This window comes from Poromitra crassiceps (genome assembly GCF_964638095.1).
Source record: "Poromitra crassiceps genome assembly, chromosome: 8".
Lineage (NCBI taxonomy): Eukaryota > Metazoa > Chordata > Actinopteri > Beryciformes > Melamphaidae > Poromitra > Poromitra crassiceps.
The window spans coordinates 30,193,025-30,214,557 of record NC_139629.1 but is presented as its reverse complement, the minus strand read 5'-3'; the positions used below and the strand labels follow the sequence as shown (position 1 = coordinate 30,214,557).

General features: G+C 43.6%; 1 protein-coding gene across 1 annotated transcript in view; it reads right to left on the bottom strand.

Annotated features, from left to right (window-relative positions):
- The window catches only part of slc27a6 (solute carrier family 27 member 6), a gene marked incomplete at its 5' end in the record, with an annotated part of 48,302 nt that extends 27,037 nt beyond the window's left edge, over positions 1–21,265 (bottom strand). The window contains 4 exons of the mRNA XM_083640985.1: positions 5,280–5,404; positions 13,889–14,047; positions 18,883–19,092; positions 20,779–21,265. Of these exons, the coding sequence (XP_083497111.1) occupies positions 5,280–5,404; positions 13,889–14,047; positions 18,883–19,092; positions 20,779–21,265 (981 nt within the window). The remainder of the gene's footprint in view (positions 1–5,279; positions 5,405–13,888; positions 14,048–18,882; positions 19,093–20,778) is intronic.
- Positions 21,266–21,533: the final 268 nt, after the last annotated feature.

Below are 21,533 nucleotides of genomic sequence, written 5' to 3'. Positions count from 1 at the left end.
ACACGTAGTAGGCGCGCACACGCACACACACACACACGCACATAAGCACATGCACACACACACACGAACGCACGCACACGCACGCACACACACACGCACGCACATAAGCACGCGCACGCACGCACACACACGCACGCACGCACACGCACACGCGCGCACATAAGCACGCGCACGCACGCACACACACGCACGCACGCACACGCACACACACACACACGCACATAAGCACGCACACACACACACACACGAACGCACGCACACGCACGCACACACACACGCGCGCACATAAGCACGCGCACGCACGCACACACACGCACGCACGCACGCACGTACGCACGCACGCACTATTCAAATGGCAGAAAATGAACATGCTGAATTTTGGTGGTCTAATACAGTGGTTCTCAAATGGGGGTCCGGGGACCCCCAGGGGTCCGTGGGACTTTGCAAGGGGGTCTGCGAAAAGTTTTCAGGAAAATAAAAATAAAAACGTTTTTTGTTGTTGCAAAAGCTTCATAGTTCAACGAAAATATTTTATGCTTTAAATCTAAAATGGTTCATGGATTACATTCTAATCTAACAAACCTATCAATTTAAAAGTCAAGCATGTTACCGTGGAAACAATTAACTTAAGCAAAATCACAAATCAGAATGAGGGGGTCCCCGGTATATTTTCTATCTTGTAAGGGGTCCTTGGCTGAAAAACATTTGAGAACCTCTGGTCTAATAAAGCTAGGACAAGTGGATAATTTTTTCTCAGCATTCGGCAAACTACAGAAATATTCACTCGACATCGTTACTTTTGTTTTCGCCGCTCAGCTGTATAGACGGTTTTCACGGAATGGTCAGTCCTGCACTTGAATGTTTTTTTTTCTTTTATGTCCATAGCAAACACTGCAAAGTGAGCGGGGGTTCAATTTAGAATGTTTTTGTTGTCAAGTTAAAACCATCTATTGATAGCGAATAGACTACTTGCACAACTCCACTACTTCCTGAAATGAGTAGGGCATCTTGGTTTCCTGTCCTACACTATTGGATGAACTGATTAATGTCAGGTGTGCCTGATCACTGTTGTTGTGACTGCAGCAGTCAGGCACACCTGACATTAATCAGTTCATCCAATAGACCAAATCACCGTGACGTCACCATGTAAACAAATTTACTTCCGGGTACCACTTGGGGAAGGCGGCAGGTTTAAATGTGCGTGTTGTCAAATAAATGCTGTCAAACCCTCTCCTTGTTTTCGGCCGACTACTTTCAATTTAAATGGTTAAACGGTTGGTAAACATGCTTGTCCGACGTATCTAGCCTTTCTTCTGTGTTTGTTTTATGTAGTGTTAGCTAGCTAATAACGTTTGTTTGTCTGTCAAACTCGCTGTTTTTTTGCAGACTCGTTAACGTTTCTCGCCGAGAAGAGCCTGGTGACGCGAGGTTACGTTAACGTTACAGACAGAGCTACCGACGCCACGTTAATTTAATTTAGCGTCAAGTCTACTCTGGTCTGGTCCAACAGGTAAATTAGCTAGTCTGGTCTCCACTAACGTTAGTGAAAGTGTTGTTATGAATGATATTAAACAACAACACAACACGGACGAACCATTTTTGTCTTCTTTGTCTGTTTTTGTCTTCAACACGTCAGTTTGTGCCGTTCACCGCCATTATAATGTGTGGACCCAGGGGTACCCGGAAGTAAATGTAAACATCCCGCTGATTTGGTCTATAGTGTAGGACAGGAAGCCAACATGCCCTACTCATTTCAGGAAGTAGTGGAGTTGTGCTAGTCTATTGCCACACAGATTTAGGTGGCATGAAATACCCGCCCTCTGCTGCTCTGAAACAGGCGCCACACACACACACACACACACACACACACACACACACACACACACACACACGTTCACTCACAACATTATCGCCTGCTACAGTGTTTCATTTTGTCAAACAGCTGAGCCATGTCAACAAATTGACACGAGCTACTGGAGGCAAAGTTTGTTTAAATGTCATTGGCAGTTAGGCGGTGGCTACAGCTAGCTTAGTGTTAACATGACAGTTGTTTGAACAATTCGTTCACGTTTGTTGTCTGTTTTGGAAGAATGCAGTCACCAGAGGCTCATTGGATCAAACTCCTTGAATAGAGTATGAAATAATAATATAATAAAAGTATATTTTCCTCCAGCACATCAATAAGTCGGCTATTAATGCACCAATAGCTCTTTTCCTATCTGGGACAGTGATTATGAAAGAAAGTAGCCAGCCAGGGCCAGAAGAAATACGTCTGAATACAACATGTCCGAATTGATATTATCCAGCAACGAAAAGATATGAAATAAGATACTACAAAGATGCAGTAACACTTTCCCTTTGATGTAATCTAGCGAGAAAAAACAAGAAAACAATATGACAATATGAAAACAATTTACCAATCGAGCTAGCTTGCTTTAGTGTAATAAACTAGCGTGTTGCACGAGACTTGCTTATCTTTCAACTGTTTTGTGTAACTGTCAAGTTGCATGGAAATGATCTTTGATGCACTTGTGAAAGTTTGGCCGTGCAAAGCCAGCTTAATGTTAATGTTAATGTTAATGTTAACTTAACATAATGTTAAGTGCAAAGCCAGCTTAATGTTAATGTTAATGTTAATGTTAACTTAACATAATGTTAAGTGCAAAGCCAGCTTAATGTTTCTGTGTTCCTGTGTATGAACATGTAGCCCACATTATGCAATCTAAATATGCCCATAGATAGTGCACATAATGAGGCCTCATGCTCAACTTGTGAATAAGTGCTTGTGTGCTATGTGCACATCTCTAATGAGCCGACCCTCAGTGGCTTGTGTGCTATGTGCACATCTCTAATGAGCCGACCCTCAGTGGCGAGTGCTGGTCCCCGGTAGGGGTGGGAATCACCAGATGCCCACGATACGATACTAAAACGATACTTGAGTCACGATACGATAGTATTGCGATATTGCGATATATTGAATATTGCGATATATTGAATATTGCGATATTTCGATATATTGCGATTTCTTACTTTTTCAACTGCAAATGATGTCACCAAAGGAAAACTTTGTCAACATCTGGTTTAAGAAAAAAATGTCAGTCTGTACATCTGACTTCAACCATTTTATTGCAGCAACATTGTCAAGTAGACAGACCAACAACTTTCATAAAGTCATGTCATAGTTGCATGCACCTGACAAACTGAACTGTTTGTTACAGTCTACTTACAGTCCACCTGTATCCACTGGATGTGTGTGTGGACTATTGTACTTAGGTAGTTTTTGAACAATGCAACTTCACTTGCACAAAACATCTTGTGCAGCCCATTCAGTAACTGGGGAATTTGTAAATTACTGTTATGACAAAACTGTTACTGTTAAAACAAAATGAAAATATGCTACCGTTTGTTTACTGCTGGCCTTGGAACTCAAGTTTATAGTAGCCCAGTGGCCTGGCATGGCCTGCAAATTATTATTATTATAATTTTTTTTTCAATATCGATACTTGGCGTCCAAATATCGATACAATATCGTCAGGCAAAATATCGCGATACTATGGTGTATCGATTTTTCCCCCCTACCCCTAGTCCCCGGTCAGCCCTTCACCCGCTGCATTTGGCCCAGAATAACACAGGGAGAGCGGACAAAGAGCACTTTGAGCCTCAGCAAGGGGATTGCACTGCCCTCATACTGTGTATTTCTGTGTGTGTGTGTGTGTGTGTGTGTGTGTGTGTGTGTGTGTGTGTGTGTGTGTGTGTGTGTGTGTATCTGTGTGTGTGTGTGTGTGTGTGTGTGTGTGTGTGTGTGTGTGTGTGTGTGTGTGTGTGCGTGCAAGACGCAAACACCCAAACAAAGGCCCTGCTTGTCTCTCAGCATGAACATGCTGCAAAGTGAAACGTCACTTCCTGCTTCTGCACTGTACCAGAGATTTTCATCCGCCATTTATTTTCCCATAGACATTTCGTAAAATGCTTATAAAAATAGTTTTACTGGTTCAAACCAAACGGTACAGATATATTTAGAAACAGGAGAGACCACATAACATTTCACTCGGACCAAAACGTAAACAAATTCGGGTTTAAAGAAAATATTTTTCGATGTTGTTGTTTTTTTGGACCGAGTGAAATGTTCTATGGTCTCTCCCGATTCTAAATATAGCTGAACCGTTTGGTTTGACCAAGTAAAAGTATTTTTTATAAGCATTTTACGAAATAAATTAAAAAATAAATTATGGAAGAAAATCTCTGGTACAGTGCTGAAGCAGGAAGTGACGAAGTGACAGGGGGGCCTGACAGACAAAGTTTGGGAACCTCTGCCTCAGAGAAAAAAGTCTGCTTCTAGTCTGGCATCGTGATATGCAACAGCGTTTTCCTCGATTGAACAAACGGTTAGCCAATTAGCGCAGAGGGGGGCTGATGGGGGGTGGGACAATAGAAACGTGTTAGCAACGGGGGAAACGGAGACATTTGATTGACAATAATATACGGTAAGTAGGCTGAATGTCCAAGTTTTCTCAATTCATTTCAAATTAACCCCTTTGCAATGTGATAAAAGTTTCTCAGTGAATTATAGTTGATTGCCTCACTGAATAATCTGCTGGTTACCGAATTTTAGCAGCAGAACTTGATGTCCGGGCGTGGCACGTCCGTGCGTAATGACATTTCTGCGCAGCGCAGCACAGAGATTATGGTGCGCCCAAGCGCAGCGGGTATTTTAGCGCCTAAGAGGTGCTTTTCAAAGCTCTTAGCGCAAAGTAATCGCACGCTGCTGACGATAGGAGAATGCCATCTGTCAACACATTTTTGCGCCGAAACGCCTGATTTGGCATGTGGCACGCCTACCCTATGCATGTCCAGTACGATTATTACAGGCATGCGCTTGTGCACGGCGCCAATTTGCATTGTGTGCTGCGTTAAACGAGCGCAAAACCAGTGTAAACGCTAAATTACCGCTTATTCAGTCTAATATATCAGGCTACTTTTTACTGCCAAATGCCATCATAAAGCATGAAGATTACCTTAGGCTGGTTATGATCAAACATGAAGATGACTTTAGGCTGGTTATGATCAAACATGAAGATTACCTTAGGCTGGTTATGATCAAACATGAAGATTACCTTAGGCTGGTTATGATCAAACATGAAGATTACCTTAGGCTGGTTATGATAAAACATGAAGATTACCTTAGGCTGGTTATGATGAAACATGAAGATTACCTTAGGCTGGTTATGATCAAACATGAAGATTACCTTAGGCTGGTTATGATCAAACATGAAGATTACCTTAGGCTGGTTGCAGAGGTATCTGCAGAGTTCACCGATATACTGGAAAATGGTCACATCATATTTTCTGCAGTCATTCCAGAACTGGGAGGCTGAGAACTTCTTCTTCAGGATGCAGGTTGCACCTATAGCATGGTACAGACAAAATCACATTCACACTTAAATAGCTCAATTTCAAGCTTTTTAACACATTTACACACATTTTACACAAATATTAAAAGAAAACTAGAACGACCACACAGCGGATATATGCCTCCGCCAACAAGTGAGCAGTCGACATCCATGTCTGTCCAGACTTTGACGTTTGAGCCAAATGTGAAGAAATTCCATCAAGGTGTTACTGAGGTATGGCGTTAACGAGCTTGCAAATGGCGTTTGTGAGGTCACAGTGACCTTGACCTTTGACCACCAAAATGTAATCAGTTCATCCTTGAGTCCAAGTGGACGTTTGAGGCAAATTAGATGAAATCCCATCAAGGCGTTCCTGAGATATCACGTTAACACGTTCACTGCCATTGGCGAGTCAACTCGTCAAGCAGAAACCAACGGTTGACTGCCAATGACGACTCAACTCGTCAAAAAAAAAAAAAAAAAAAAAAAAAATTGACGGTGGGACGTTGATCTAACCCTTTTACATCTCCTATATAAATATGGGAGCCACCGAACGTGTACAACCCATTCCACCGACCCACTAAGTGGCGACAGTGCTCTCCAGACTAGAAAAAGCCGAGCCAAAACTGCAGGGGAACGCGCGAGGAAACCATTCTCATACTGTAAAATGGATTGGCGAAAACGCTTTCGCTTTCGCGCATTATCGCGCTGGGAGCTGGCGGTGGGGGATTGCAAATTTGCATAATAGATTATGCGTGCAACACACTTTGAAACACCGGCAGAAAGCCCACAATCGCACGCAGCTTCATTCCAGCTGAGCTCACAACCGAAACGAACGAGCCCCATGCAGACTCGCCCAAAGAGCAGCCGCCAGCAGCCAGGCAGCACAGACAGGCAGAGCCTCGCTTGTGACAAACGCTGCAAAGCCACCAGAGACACACCCACGGAGGGAGGAGTTTGAAGGAGAGGGGGGTTTCCTGCTGCTATGGAGGAAATTACTGTTCAAAACTATTGTTTAGATGTCTGACGTCTTACGCCAAAAATAAATGGTTAAAGTGACTGTTCTATCGAATTTCACAAAAAGCCGTTTATCTCAGCTTAAATTTTCAGACGCTGAAACCATGCTGTATTCAACTGCTAATGCTTACATAACTACTAACTCTACAAACTAACTCTTTTAGACAGAGAAAGCACACATTCTATTAGTTCTTTTGAGATAATTTGTGTTCACAAAATCTTAGCAGAAAAGAATCCTCGGCTGTTGAAAGATGAGCCAGAATCCTAAAAAAAAACCTTTGGCAGAAGCTACCTACAGTATTGAAAAAACGGCTGGCAGTGAATGTGTTAACAAGCATGACGTTAACGAGCTTGCAAATGGCGTTTGTGACGTCACAGTAACTAGGGCTGGCACGGATCGGAAAACCCACGGATCGGATCGCGTGACGGATTTTGAGCGACGGATCATGGATTTTTCGGATCAGCAAAAAAATCGATTTTTTAATACTATTATACTTCTCTAACCATTTGTTGCCCTGCACAGCTCAAAAATATTTTTTTCTCATAAGTGACACAATTTATGCATTTACTCTGAAGGCAGAACAACCCAACTTCCTGTTTCAGCGTGGCGCTGCTATGCCTAACTTGCTGGCTGTTACTTGCTAACCTGCAGTCACTTGACACGGGTACAGACCAGACGGGGTGAGTCTGGAAACATAACGTTGATGCTACGTTAAGCTACTCGGTGGCCCCACGTGTTGTTTTGTTGTTATGTGTCCTAAAGACAACATTTCACCGTCGGCGTCCGGTGATAATGTGTTTGTGAAAAGTGTGCGCATGTGTTGTGGCTCTCATTATCTTGTGCAGCCCGCAACACGCTGCTCGCATTCCTGTGCTTTTTCAGAGGTGTTGAAATAAGTTTGTGTGACGCTGTCTTTAGTAGCCACTAGCCACAGCCTTCAGAGAGACTTTACAGCGGGGAGAAGGGTTGAGGAAGCTCACTTGTGCTTGCCATGATTATGCCTGTCTGTGTCTGGCTGCGCTGCAGGCGTTCTCATACACTAACGTTAAATGTTAAATGAAACGAAAGGGGGGGGGGGGGGGGGGGGGTCCGCGGACCATTGATGTTCCGAACCGCGTTCCGAACCGTGGGGGCTGATCCGTACGGGTCACGGATTATCCGTGATCCGTGCCAGCCCTAACAGTAACCTTGAACTTTGACGAACAAAATGTAACCAGGTCATCCTTGAGTCCAAGTGGACGTTTGAGGCAAATTTGAAGAAATTCCGTCAAGGCGTTCAAAAACCAATGGGTGACGTCGCGCTGACCGTGTCCATATTTTTAGACGGTCGATGGCGTAAACATGAGCTCTCGGCCAACACGGTTGGCGCCGTAGTTAATAAATAGCTACCGTGCCCTATTACTAGAAACATGTCCTAACCAGCAACATGTGCTGAAAAGTATGCAAGAGCTACAGTGATGAATCATGACAATCTGGGACACAACTCATTGACTCTCTGAATGGATGTACTCACTAACGGAGGAGGAACCAGGACAAAGGGCCATCTGAGACCCTCATCTATGCCTGACCCAGAACACCACACGGTGCCTCGCTAAAGTCTTTTGTAGACCGACCGAGGTACAAACTATCAAGTGTTGCATTCTGTTCGCTACACTACGTGAACGCAGTGCAAATAAAACAGGCAGATCAGCACTGTCGGTCAATGACCTCCCCAAGGTTTGTTGATATTGACACAGCACAGCACGTCCAGGATGTTGCTCACTGACTTGAAAGGACTTTGGCACCGATTGGAACGGTTAGGAGAGCCCAACATAGAGCCTATGTGTCAGTTAGGAGAGCCCAACATAGAGCCTATGTGTCAGTTAGGAGAGCCCAACATAGAGCCTATGTGTCAGTTAGGAGAGCCCAACATAGAGCCTATGTGTCAGTTAGGAGAGCCCAACATAGAGCCTATGTGTCAGTTAGGAGAGCCCAACATAGAGCCTATGTGTCAGTTAGGAGAGCCCAGAGCCTATGTGTCAGACAGCTGATTGGAACGGTTAGGAGAGCCCAACATAGAGCCCATGTGTCAGTTAGGAGTAGGGATGGGCATTTCTAGCAAAAACACTATTCGAAATTCGCTGGCCAAATTCGAATTTAATTCGAAATTCGAAAATAAAAATAAAAATGTAAAAAAAATTAAAAATGTAAAAAAAAAAATTTGTGAGTGAAATGTTGCATTGTCTCCCCTGATTCTAAGTCTACGGCTTTATTAATTAATATAAAAAGCTTCTGCTGTGGATTTTTAGCTCAAACAAGCATTGCACCACTGAAGTAAAGAACATGTTACATGACATTGACATTTTCGAAAATAAAAAACAGTTTTGACAATCATGAGTGGTTCATTAAATATTTAGTAGGCTCAGGTCTGAGTGCCAAAGGGGTGCCAAAGTCACCCCCTCTCCCTCTTCATGGGATTTCATCCGCCATTCATTTTTCCATAAACCTTGCTTAAAATGCTTATAAAAATTGTTTTACTTGCTCAAACCAAGCGATTTGACTATACTTAGAATCAGGGGAGACAATGCAACATTTCACTCAATTTTTTTTTTTTTTTTTTTTTTCGAATTTCGAATTTCAATAATAAAAGTCGACCTTGATAATAACAACGATTATTCGAAAATTCGAAATTCGATGCCCATCCCTAGTTAGGAGAGCCCAACATAGAGCCTATGTGTCAGTTAGGAGAGCCCAACATAGAGCCTATGTGTCAGTTAGGAGAGCCCAACATAGAGCCTATGTGTCAGACAGCTGATTGCAAATGTTTGCTTTTCCAAAGACATGTTCTGCAGGTACATGCTGTGTGAACACAATTTGTATGTTTCTCTTCCTTGTATCATGTAACTCCTCCCCTCTGGTAGTAGGAGGTATAGACTACAGCAGGACTAGCAGACAGAACACTTTCTTCCCACACAGGCCATCACTCTGATGAACTGATGAACACTTAAAGCAGTTACTGGATCACCTCACCTGAACACTTCGCTGTACTCTGGAATCACTTTACCTGTTGCACATACCTCATGCACACAATGCCCCAAACACACACACGCACACACACACGCACACACACTCCCACACACACTCCCACACACTCCCACACACACACACACACACAAACACACACTCCCACACGCACAGACACACTCCCACGCGCACGCACACACACTCCCACACAAACACACACTCCCACGCACACACTCCCACGCGCACGCACACACACTCCCACGCACACACACACACAAACACACACTCCCACCCGCACACACACACACTCCCACGCACACACACACACTCCCACGCACACACACACACTCCCACGCGCACGCACACTCCCACGCACACACACACTCCCACGCGCGCACACACACACACACACGCACACACACGCGCGCACACACACTATTCCGAGGTGAAACGTGTTAACTGTGCAATAACTGTCTCAAAGCGTTTCTTATAGATGGGTAACAACTGTGCAATATCTGACTTATAGCCTTGTTTACAATCCAGTGTGCTTTACATAATAGTAAGTATACAATTCTTTTTTCTTATATACATATTCATAACGGTAGCTCTACATCACACTTGTTGTGTATATTGTAAATAGCTTGTTAACTTGTTTTATGTACATACATCTGTCAACTCACTGTCCATGTTTGTTTGAGCTTGTATGTCTAGACGGTTTTCACAGAATTGTGTTGCTATGGGAACAGTTTGAAACCCAGCTCATTTCCTGTCAGCTATTGGATTAGCAGATATTGCAACAGGAAGTAAAGCTAGGGACAATTTAGAATGTTTATGTTGTCAAGTTAAAACCGTCTATACCTTTCCCCGCTGTGTAAGTACGTTGAGGGCAACGTATACTATGTTTACAAACGTGGCCAATAAAGTGGATTCTGATTCTGATGCTTCTGTTACAGCAAGACAGACAGACGGGCTTCAGATGGATACTTCAACAACTTCCATAAAGCAACAACAACACAAACATAATAGCCTCCGTGTCATGTACACTGTACACACTGCTATTATGACTGGCTTCAGAGCAAAGTACTATACATGTACACTGTACACACTGCTATTATGACTGGCTTCAGAGCAAAGTACTGTACATGTACACTGTACACACTGCTATTCTGACTGGCTTCAGAGCAAAGTACTGTACATGTACACTGTACACCCTGCTATTATTACTGGCTTCAGAGCAAAGTACTGTACATGTACACTGTACACCCTGCTATTCTGACTGGCTTCAGAGCAAAGTACTGTACATGTACACTGTACACCCTGCTATTATGACTGGCTTCAGAGCAAAGTACTGTACATGTACACTGTACACACTGCTATTCTGACTGGCTTCAGAGCAAAGTACTGTACATGTACACTGTACACACTGCTATTCTGACTGGCTTCAGAGCAAAGTACTGTACATGTACACTGTACACCCTGCTATTCTGACTGGCTTCAGAGCAAAGTACTGTACATGTACACTGTACACTGCTATTATGACTGGCTTCAGAGCAAAGTACTGTACATGTACACCCTGCTATTATGACTGGCTTCAGAGCAAAGTACTGTACATGTACACTGTACACTGCTATTATGACTGTCTTCAGAGCAAAGTACTGTACATGTACACTGTACACCCTGCTATTCTGACTGGCTTCAGAGCAAAGTACTGTACATGTACACTGTACACTGCTATTATGACTGTCTTCAGAGCAAAGTACTGTACATGTACACTGTACACCCTGCTATTATGACTGGCTTCAGAGCAAAGTACTGTACATGTACACTGTACACTGCTATTATGACTGTCTTCAGAGCAAAGTACTGTACATGTACACTGTACACTGCTATTATGACTGTCTTCAGAGCAAAGTACTGTACATGTACACTGTACACTCTGCTATTATGACTGGCTTCAGAGCAAAGTACTGTACATGTACACTGTACACCCTGCTATTATGACTGGCTTCAGAGCAAAGTACTGTACATGTACACTGTACACCCTGCTATTCTGACTGGCTTCAGAGCAAAGTACTGTACATGTACACTGTACACTGTACACCCTGCTATTATGACTGGCTTCAGAGCAAAGTATTGTACATGTACACTGTACACTCTGCTATTATGACTGGCTTCAGAGCAAAGTACTGTACATGTACACTGTACACCCTGCTATTCTGACTGGCTTCAGAGCAAAGTACTGTACATGTACACTGTACACCCTGCTATTATTACTGGCTTCAGAGCAAAGTACTGTACATGTACACTGTACACCCTGCTATTATTACTGGCTTCAGAGCAAAGTACTGTACATGTACACTGTACACCCTGCTATTATGACTGGCTTCAGAGCAAAGTACTATACATGTACACTGTACACACTGCTATTATGACTGGCTTCAGAGCAAAGTACTGTACATGTACACTGTACACCCTGCTATTCTGACTGGCTTCAGAGCAAAGTACTGTACATGTACACTGTACACCCTGCTATTATGACTGGCTTCAGAGCAAAGTACTATACATGTACACTGTACACACTGCTATTATGACTGGCTTCAGAGCAAAGTACTGTACATGTACACTGTACACCCTGCTATTCTGACTGGCTTCAGAGCAAAGTACTGTACATGTACACTGTACACCCTGCTATTATGACTGGCTTCAGAGCAAAGTACTGTACATGTACACTGTACACCCTGCTATTATGACTGACTTCAGAGCAAAGTACTGTACATGTACACTGTACACTCTGCTATTATGACTGGCTTCAGAGCAAAGTACTGTACATGTACACTGTACACCCTGCTATTATGACTGGCTTCAGAGCAAAGTACTGTACATGTACACTGTACACACTGCTATTATGACTGGCTTCAGAGCAAAGTACTGTACATGTACACTGTACACCCTGCTATTCTGACTGGCTTCAGAGCAAAGTATTGTACATGTACACTGTACACACTGCTATTATGACTGGCTTCAGAGCAAAGTACTATACATGTACACTGTACACTCTGCTATTATGACTGGCTTCAGAGCAAAGTACTGTACATTGTACAGTAGTTGCTCTGAAGCCAGTAATTAAGCTGCTAACTGAAGTGAAACAAAGTATCCATCCACAAAGGGCTTGTATTGTTTTGCAGCTACACATGCTCATTGAACACTGTCCACAGTACAATGACACTTTAATTATGCTTAATTGACTAAAACATGCTTAAATAAATACTTACCGTTTTGTGTGAAAGTAAATGTTATAAAATAAATATGGCATGTTTGATATAACCTAAGTTCATGTGTCAAGTCTGATTGAGTGGCACACAGTATACAACGCATTGTAGGGGCCAATCTTCTCGGCGACGGTCTACTTGGCAGGAATGTGTCAAAATGAATGTGGTACTGTAATGATTTATTGATTTTAAATGCTAAACATAGCACCTTACCTTTAACTCATTGAGTGCCAGCCACTTTTGGAGAACGGACGCTCCCAGTGCCAGAGTTTCAGAGCGTTTTCAGTGATTTCTCGAGGCCCACAGAATATTATGTGATATTACTATGTAAACACCGAACACGCCCAAAGAACGATGAGACTCTCTTCTATCATCAGCAAAAAAAAGTTTATTGATATCATTTTCCGTTCTTTAGTTATGAGCCGGAGAAGATAGGTCGTTTTGAGCAAATACAGGCGTTTCAAATTAGAAGCTGAGTTATTCCGCCTTTTGTGAAATTAAGCATTTCAAGCACATTCACTGACTCTGAAGATAATATTTTCTGATGTAGTGACGTGGTGTAGTTGTGTGGTGCCTGCGTGCCCCACCCCCCTCTCCCCCCCCTCAGCTGCAAACTCCTCCCCACACTAACACACAGCCTAACACGCACCCAGTCTATTTTCGGAGCCTCCGTTTTTGTGCGCCGGCTCCCAGCGCGACACGGAAGAGCCAAACCGGACTGCTGAGAATGCTTTGGCCCTTCGGCGTCGGGTGCTGCTTTTCTGGCGGCTAATCGTGTGGAGAAACTATACAGCAGAGACAGAGGGGCTGAGTTGTGGGCGCGGATTGACTGCTGTTCGCAGCCAACGTCAGCTGCAGCCAGAGCAATCTATATGGCTCTGGCTGCAGCATGAGCGGTTTCTTTTTCATCACAGGGCTTTTTCCTGCTGTTTTCCGGACCTTTCTCTAATCTGGAGAGCACTGTCGCCACCTAATGAGTCCGTAAAATAGGTTATACACCTTCAATAGCTACAATATTTGTACAGGAGATGCCTGAGGCTTTGATCCACGTCCCACCGTCAAAAAACGCATTTGACGTCGATCGACGTCCTTGGCACTCTACGTCACTATTTACTTTGACGTCGATCGACGTCCTTCGCACTCAATGAGTTAAGCTAGGAGATAAGGTAGGAGACTACCAAAGGATATTTGTGTAGTAATAGGCGTACCCAACTCTATTGTTCCTCCCACACCGATGATGGAGGCTGCACTGTGGTAGAGTGGCAGAGGTATGTACACCACATCATCTTCGGTCCCACCAAACGCCCAGAACCCTGCTGCTCCCTTCAAGGTCTGGAGGTGGGTAATCACTGCAGCCTTAGGGAGACCTGGGAAATTGCAGAACTATTAGATGACATTGGAAACATATGTAGATAGATAGGTACTTTATTGATCCTTTGCAGGAAATTGATATGTCACATGATGCACCTACATTCACATTTACATACATGTAAAAAAATATATATATATATATCGTCTATAGCGGCCGCCATTGTTGTTACTACCCCGTCACGACATGATCTGAGTCGCCCATGAGCACTGTCGCGGCACAGACATCCATTTAGCTATTAGCCATAGCTATAGCTATATACAGTATATATATATATATATATATATATATATATATATATATATATATATATATATATATATATATATATATAGCTATAGCCATAGCTCACTACCACAGATTGATGTCTATCTTCTTCTTTTTTTCAGATTTTCCCCCATTTTCTCCCCAATTGTACTTGGCCAATTTATCCCCCTGCTGCCCCGGTCGCTGCTCCACCCTCTGCCGATCTGGGGAGAGCCGAGACTAGCACCATGCTCCCTCCGACACAGCTGCTTATTTTCACCTGACAGGGGGAGCTTCACTGGTCCTACCAGTAGCACGTGGGAGGATCATGCTATTCCCACCAGTTCCCTTCCACCGCCGACCAGGTGCCCCAACCAACCAGAGGAGGCGCTAGTGCAGCGACCAGTGTAATCGAATGAATGTTGAGTCCTCGTGAGTCCCGAGTGGTAGCGAGTAAGTTGGTTAAACTCACTCCCCCAGTATAAAGGCACGTTCATCAGCTCCGCCCAGGGCCGTAGCCAGGGATTTCGGGCCCCATGAAAGGATATCGGACGGCGGCGGAAGATTTTGGCCATTTGAAGCCCAATTTAGAGGAATATCTCATTTTAAATCAGAGAGTTCCCCAAACTTTTGAGGAGCCAGTCAGATTGAAAAAGTAACCGGATCATGTTCGCGGCGTTTGTTCCAGTGGCCCTTTTCCCAATTAATAAACAAACCTCAAATATGTATCGATGAGTGTGACAATTGAAATAATACAGAACAAATATTGTCATGCCGTAACCCAGGAACTTTGATGATAGGACCACAAAAAAATCTCCTCGCCACCAGAGGGCAAGATTTTGGTTGGAGGGTTGGGGGCCGAACGGCGCTGGTGCGGAAACATTTTGGGCATTTTAAGTCAGGTTTAGAGGAATAACTCATTTTAAATTAACAGTTGTGATGTCATTATTCAGTCTTAAACACCAATATTTGATCCTTTTCTCACTCACTCCTATGTCACCACTTGCTCTCCCTGCAGGGCTCGAAATTAGCTTTTTTGGCCACCTGCCAATATGGCTGCTAGAAGTTACCAGCCAATTAGAATTTCCACTAGCCACAATGTTTTTCTTGAAATAAACCAGAATATGAGTGGGTTAATTTAAGCATAAGTATCAGTAAGTGGCCCGGGATTCTCAAAGCCTGTGTTGAGGGTCACACGAACAAAAATGCACTCTTGAAGCTAAATAAAATCCAAAACCAACAAGTTAATTATTTAAATTTTTTACTTCAATGTAGAACAGTCATTTCTTACACATGAGATTACTTTTAGCCTTTTTAGTAATAAAGATTATTGAAAGATATTCCATATTCCAGACTGAAATGTTATAACAGAAGTAGAGTATTGGCCAGAATGACATGAACATTTGGACACTTATTCAGCGGGTATCTTGTATGTTGCGTTCAGGTGCACTGAAAAATAAAATATATATATATATATATTTGTTTTTTTATTATTATTATTTTTTTTTTTGGGCCCCTGTCAGTCAAGGGCCCTTGGAATTGTCCACACTTTCCTCCGTGATACTACGGCCCTGGCTCCGCCAAGGGAGCTAGCTCTTGGTGAAGTGGTTAGCGTGTACACCTTGCAAGCCGAAGGTCGGCAGTTCGAATCCACCCCTGGGCAAGCCCTTATCATGGTTTGCTGCAATTACCATCAAACACAACGCTGTTACACCAGGACACATACCCCCAATCCGGCTTCCTACCTGCAGACACCAGGCAATCATGCCTGTATGAACGCCCGACCAAGCCGGAGGTATCACCTGGATACGAACCTGCGACCCTCGTGTTGGTACTAGGCAGGGAATCTAACGCTACACTACCCGGACGCCCCTATTAATGTGTATCTTCAAGTGAAAATTAAAATGTATGTAAGTAATCGTTTCACATTTGAATAGCATACACACAGCCAGCTAAAGCTTTTATGTTGGCATCGTCATTTTATATTAATCGCTAATGTTAGCGAGTTGGCTAGCTAACTGATGTAGCAAAAAAACAAACAGCAAACAACCCAAAGTGGGGATAAAGTAATAATAAAATGGTTAAAGTGGCGATAGATATAATTCCATGACTGGATACTACTTAGTTTCCTTAGTTTAAACTTACTTAAACTTACTAAACTTAGTTTATATGTTCACCAAAGCTAGTGGTTATGAATATAATTCCATAACTCGATACTAATACTTGTATCTGGATACTAATACTACTGAAGCTATCAGCTAACATGTTGTGCCTGCCTGTTGTGCTGTTTATTGATGCTGATTCGCTAATCATTAGTCCCCCTCTGCGCTCATTGGACCAGTAATTCTCTCGACACTCAGCTCAGTGGAGTGGGCGGACTCCAAGGTCTGGGCCAGGCAACTGTTTAATACTGTTTATGCACAACAACAACACAGCTTTCACTATTTATCCTTTAATGTTTATTTAAATTTGAATAGTGATGTGCCACGTTCTTGCTGTGTCCTACAATCTTTCCGGATTATATTTTTACATTTAACCAGGTAAAAATCCTGGCCAAGAAAAACATACATCGTTTGCCTGGTTATTTAAAAACATTACAATAGTGTAGGCTACTACTGACTGAATAAATATTGGGGAGGGGGGGAATTATGTAGATTTTTTTTTAATGTTCAAATAAATATACCAAGTAGTTATATAAGCTCTCTGATTGTATTGGTTTGCCTTGCCACGCACGCACGCAAAAAAAAGAAAGTATTTGAATATATTCAAACAAATATGTTTTGTTTAGAGGGTATTTACTTTTTATAACAATGTTTTAAGCTTCCAATTGAACGCCCCACCCCCAAGCATATTGGCTTTACAGAGGTGCCAAGCTAAATCTAGTTAAGCACAATCAATAAACCGAATTAAACAACTAATAAAGCATAACAGAAAAACAAGCATAGAAGCGAAGGAGGGGAAGAGAGAGGGAGCAGAGGGAGAATGGAGAGAGAGAGTGGAGAGAGAAGGGGAGAAGAAAGCAGGGGGAGAGGACAGAGGTGAAAAAGGAGAGAGAAAGAAGAGAGAGGAGAGAGAGACAGAGGAGAGGAGAGAGAAGAGAGAGGGGAGAGGAGAGAGTTGAGAGAGACAGGGGAGAGACAGAGGAGAGGAGAGAGAAGAGAGAGGGGAGAGGAGAGAGTTGAGAGAGACAGGGGAGAGACAGAGGAGAGAGGAGAGAGAGGGGGAGAGAGAAGAGCGAGGGGAGAGGAGAGCTAGAGTTGAGAGAGAGTGGAAAGAGAGGAGAGGTGAGAGAGGAGAAGGAGGGGGAGAGAGAAGAGAGAGATAGAGGAGAGGGGGGGATTTATTTTATTGACGAGAATGTACACACATATGCAGACAGATAGCATGTACCATGGTGGAGGCAGGGGCAGACAGATAGCATGTACCATGGTGGAGGCAGGGGCAGACAGATAGCATGTACCATGGTGGAGGCAGGGGCAGACAGATAGCATGTACCATGGTGGAGGCAGGGGCCTCCTAACACCATCAAAATACTGGCAGGTTGATTTCTATTGAGACTACACCGTGTCCTCATCCTCTTAGACCTGTCTGCTGTTTTCTTCAGCCTTCTCGTAAGTCCTCATCCTCTTAGACCTATCAGTTACCTTTGACCTTTGACACTGAAGCAGCAGATGCGACCCACTACCCCCTGCCTGACCTGGATTTGCCTTCTTGCGGTTTACCTCCTACCTGACTGACCGCTCCTCTCAGGAATAATGGAAAGGGTTTTTCTTTTTCTTTTTGCTGAATCCCCTCTACACTGGTGTTCCCCAGGGCTCAGTACCAGGCCAACTGTTTTTTGGGGCTATAAGACGAATGAGTGTGACAAAAAGCACTTCCGGGTGCCACTGCAACAGTTAAGTCATATGAAATAAAGCTGAAAAGCTGTGCCAAACAAACGTTAATATCTCAAAAACTATATCACTCTACGAGCCCTATCTTCGGGACCTACTCTGTCCTCGCACGAGTGAGTACACTCTATTACGCATGGAGATAATTACAGCATATTGCATGCCTCGCGCAAACAAACCATTGCGAGATGGGAATCTGATTGGTTTTGATTGACGTAATGCCCAGCCTTACCTGGCCACGCCTGTGAATAATTCTGGTAGTTAAGACCGCCCAAATCCCGTTTGCACAGGCATTTCGGGGCGCAGATGATTTTGCCACGGCTCTAATTTGTGCTTGCGACAGGTGCTGTGAACGTTTCCGCATGCCCGCCGAGAATTGTATCCCCAACATATTTCGGGGCTGTTTTAACTTAGAAATCAGGGAGGTCACGTCTACCAGACAATGATATCACTTTTAAACAGTTACATTTCTGTATAAATGATTTACAAGTAGCTCCCGTGAGGTGGGGATGCTTTTTTTGCTGCTCGGCGGGGGAGCAAAACTCGGCAGAACACCTGTAGGATGTAGGAAAACCCTATTCAAGACTAGACTACATGAACAGGCTGCATTTTGATCATTGGTGGTCCATACTAAATATGGGTCCCTAAACTCTTAAAATGGCGTTCCCAATTGAGCTTTTGAGGGCAACGGACTCACCAGTTGTTCCAGAAGTGAAGATGTAGTTGGTGGGAGTCTTGAGGGAGGTGGCGGCGCGTAACGCCGCTGGGACAGGCTGGTTGGAGGCACCATCAATCTCATCCAACAAGCTGTGGATGTCTGCTCGCTCACTCTGGCTCGTCAGGGCCCATACCTCAATATTGTCTTCCCGCAGGCTGGTCGAGATGTCGTCTAGACATTCCACCAGATCTGGGAGATGAAACATAAATAAAACCCACATTTTATTAGATGGACACGTTGATCATTTAAATGTTACTTGCTTTTCTTTACCAAAAAGTTTCTCTAGAAATAGCTTGCAGGCTAGTCAAAATACCAAGACACTCCTTAATCACTGGATACTAGGCTTCAAGCGCTAACAACACATCTTTTCATTTGCATATTCATATTTGACGTAGATATGATTTTGAATTATACAGCGTTGACATCTTTTCTCAGTTAGACTGTGGAGTAGATTTCCATTGAATGCATTGAAGTGTCATTTTAAGACAAATGTTTTATATGAGTTTCATATTTCCTCCTTTCCCCCGAAATTAATATTTACTTCCTCAAGGATTATGCAACTAGCATTGGCATGTCATGGTGACTGCATGATGCTGTGGACATTTGAACAATGGGATTGTAATCAGTGTGTGCAAATAACTTTCTCAATGGTTGAAACTATACAGTACATGCAACTAAGCAAACGTCTTCATTCAAAGATTGCATTAGATGGTCTACTATACATCATAAAATAACCAAGTATAGTCTAAAGTATCTCTAATGCTAGAATTTTGCTAATGCTGATGATTGCCTCACCTCTACTCATAGTTCAAAAGAGCTCATATTGAAATCATTGTTAACTTCCTGGACCATATCCTGAAGCATTTAAGCAGTGATAGTTCATCTCTCTGGGATAATATAGCTATTATTACCCAAGCAGACGACAACATGTACTGCAATGACTCCAACTCCATGGAAACTCACCCGTATACCAACCAGGAAAACAAACAAACCCCCTACTCACTATCAGCCTCCTCAAGGAATGGATGGAGGTGCATAGGCATGATGAGGATAAATAAATAAATAAATAAATAAATAAATAAATAAATAAATAGGAATGTGATAAAACAGCCATGCTTTGGGTAATGATTACACAGCATGGCTAAATTAAACTAGATTATCTGCTGTACTAGCTACTAGCACTGCCTCATCAATCTGCCTATTCTGTTTGTAGCCTATTCTGCATTCAAAACTCTGCTCCAATATTGATAAGGTTGATAATGATGGTTTTACACATTGATCAGTCGTAGGCTATATAAAGCATTGTAATAAAGATTATTTATTTATTTATTCATTTATTTATCTATTTATTTATTTCAGATCTGTAACGACCAAAATTATGCTGAAACTTCAGCACATGTGCCGATCCACGTGGTTTTGTTCTGAGGCTTGCGCATCACGCTTGGTTGATCAATTAGTGAGAACGTTTGGGTCAGTTGGGTCTGTCATCCTGTCACATGGGGCCGACAGAGTGAAACCCATTAGCTGTCAAAACATGTTTTGTCCAGAGTTGACATCTGGTTTATGTCTATTTATTTATTGAAAAGTATTCGTCAGGGAGAATTCGGGACCTATGTTTCCTGATTGGTGACGTAAGCCTCAAATTGATCACATTGACCAAATCATATCTTGCCATAATATAGGCCTACTAAAGCAGTTTTAGAAGTTATTAGATGCGGAGATTGCTCAACCCTGTGAAATCAGTGGAGGATTTGACATGGGAGGAGGTCAAAGAGTAGACTAAACAAACAACTTTTGTGAACCACGATAATAATCGAATTAACCCCCAAGTGAATCAAACACATTGTATTGGCCACATGTCACAGATGTGTTTACCTGCGCCCACAACAAGAGTTTTGGCGCCGCAGCAGTTGAAGCAGTGCAGGAGAGAGCGGGACTTGATGTTGGTGTTGAGAAAAGCCACGGAGCAGCCCAGCTTGACCAAGCCGAACCACACGCACACGAAGTCGGGCTCGTTGTTCATCAGGAGCGCCACGGAGTCTCCTCGCCTCGGGCTGCCTCGCTGCAGGAACACGTTGGCGATGCGGTTGCTGCGCTGGTCGATGTCCCGGTAGGTGAAGCTCGTCCCGTCCCAGATGAGGAAAGGCTTGTCGGGGATGCGCCCAGCCTGCTGCACGAACATGTCCATCACTGTGGCCACCTGGGACCTCCACTTCATCACCTCCAGCTTCAGGCCGTACCTCAGGATCTTCATGAGGAAGAAGAGGTCCCTCCAGAAGTATGGAAAACACAGCTTCTGCACGACATGCGCGGAGACAACACCCGCGGCCACAGCGGACAGCCAGCCGAGGGACAGAAACATGACGGCCGCTCCTGCCGGCTCCACAAGACAGTCTGGAGACAGAGGGCAGACAGGCGACGCCTCCCACACACCGCAGGAGACAGAGGACAGACAGGCGAGATGCCTCCAACTTATACACACAGCAGCATCTCTTCAGGTGAGCAGGCTACTGACTTTGGTGCGCTGTGCGATGTCAAGCCAATAACAGGCCAGCTGTTTGGTCAAGCCAGGTAGAATCACACAGGATGACAAGAGATGCTGCCTTCAAAATAAAAGCATATGATACGAA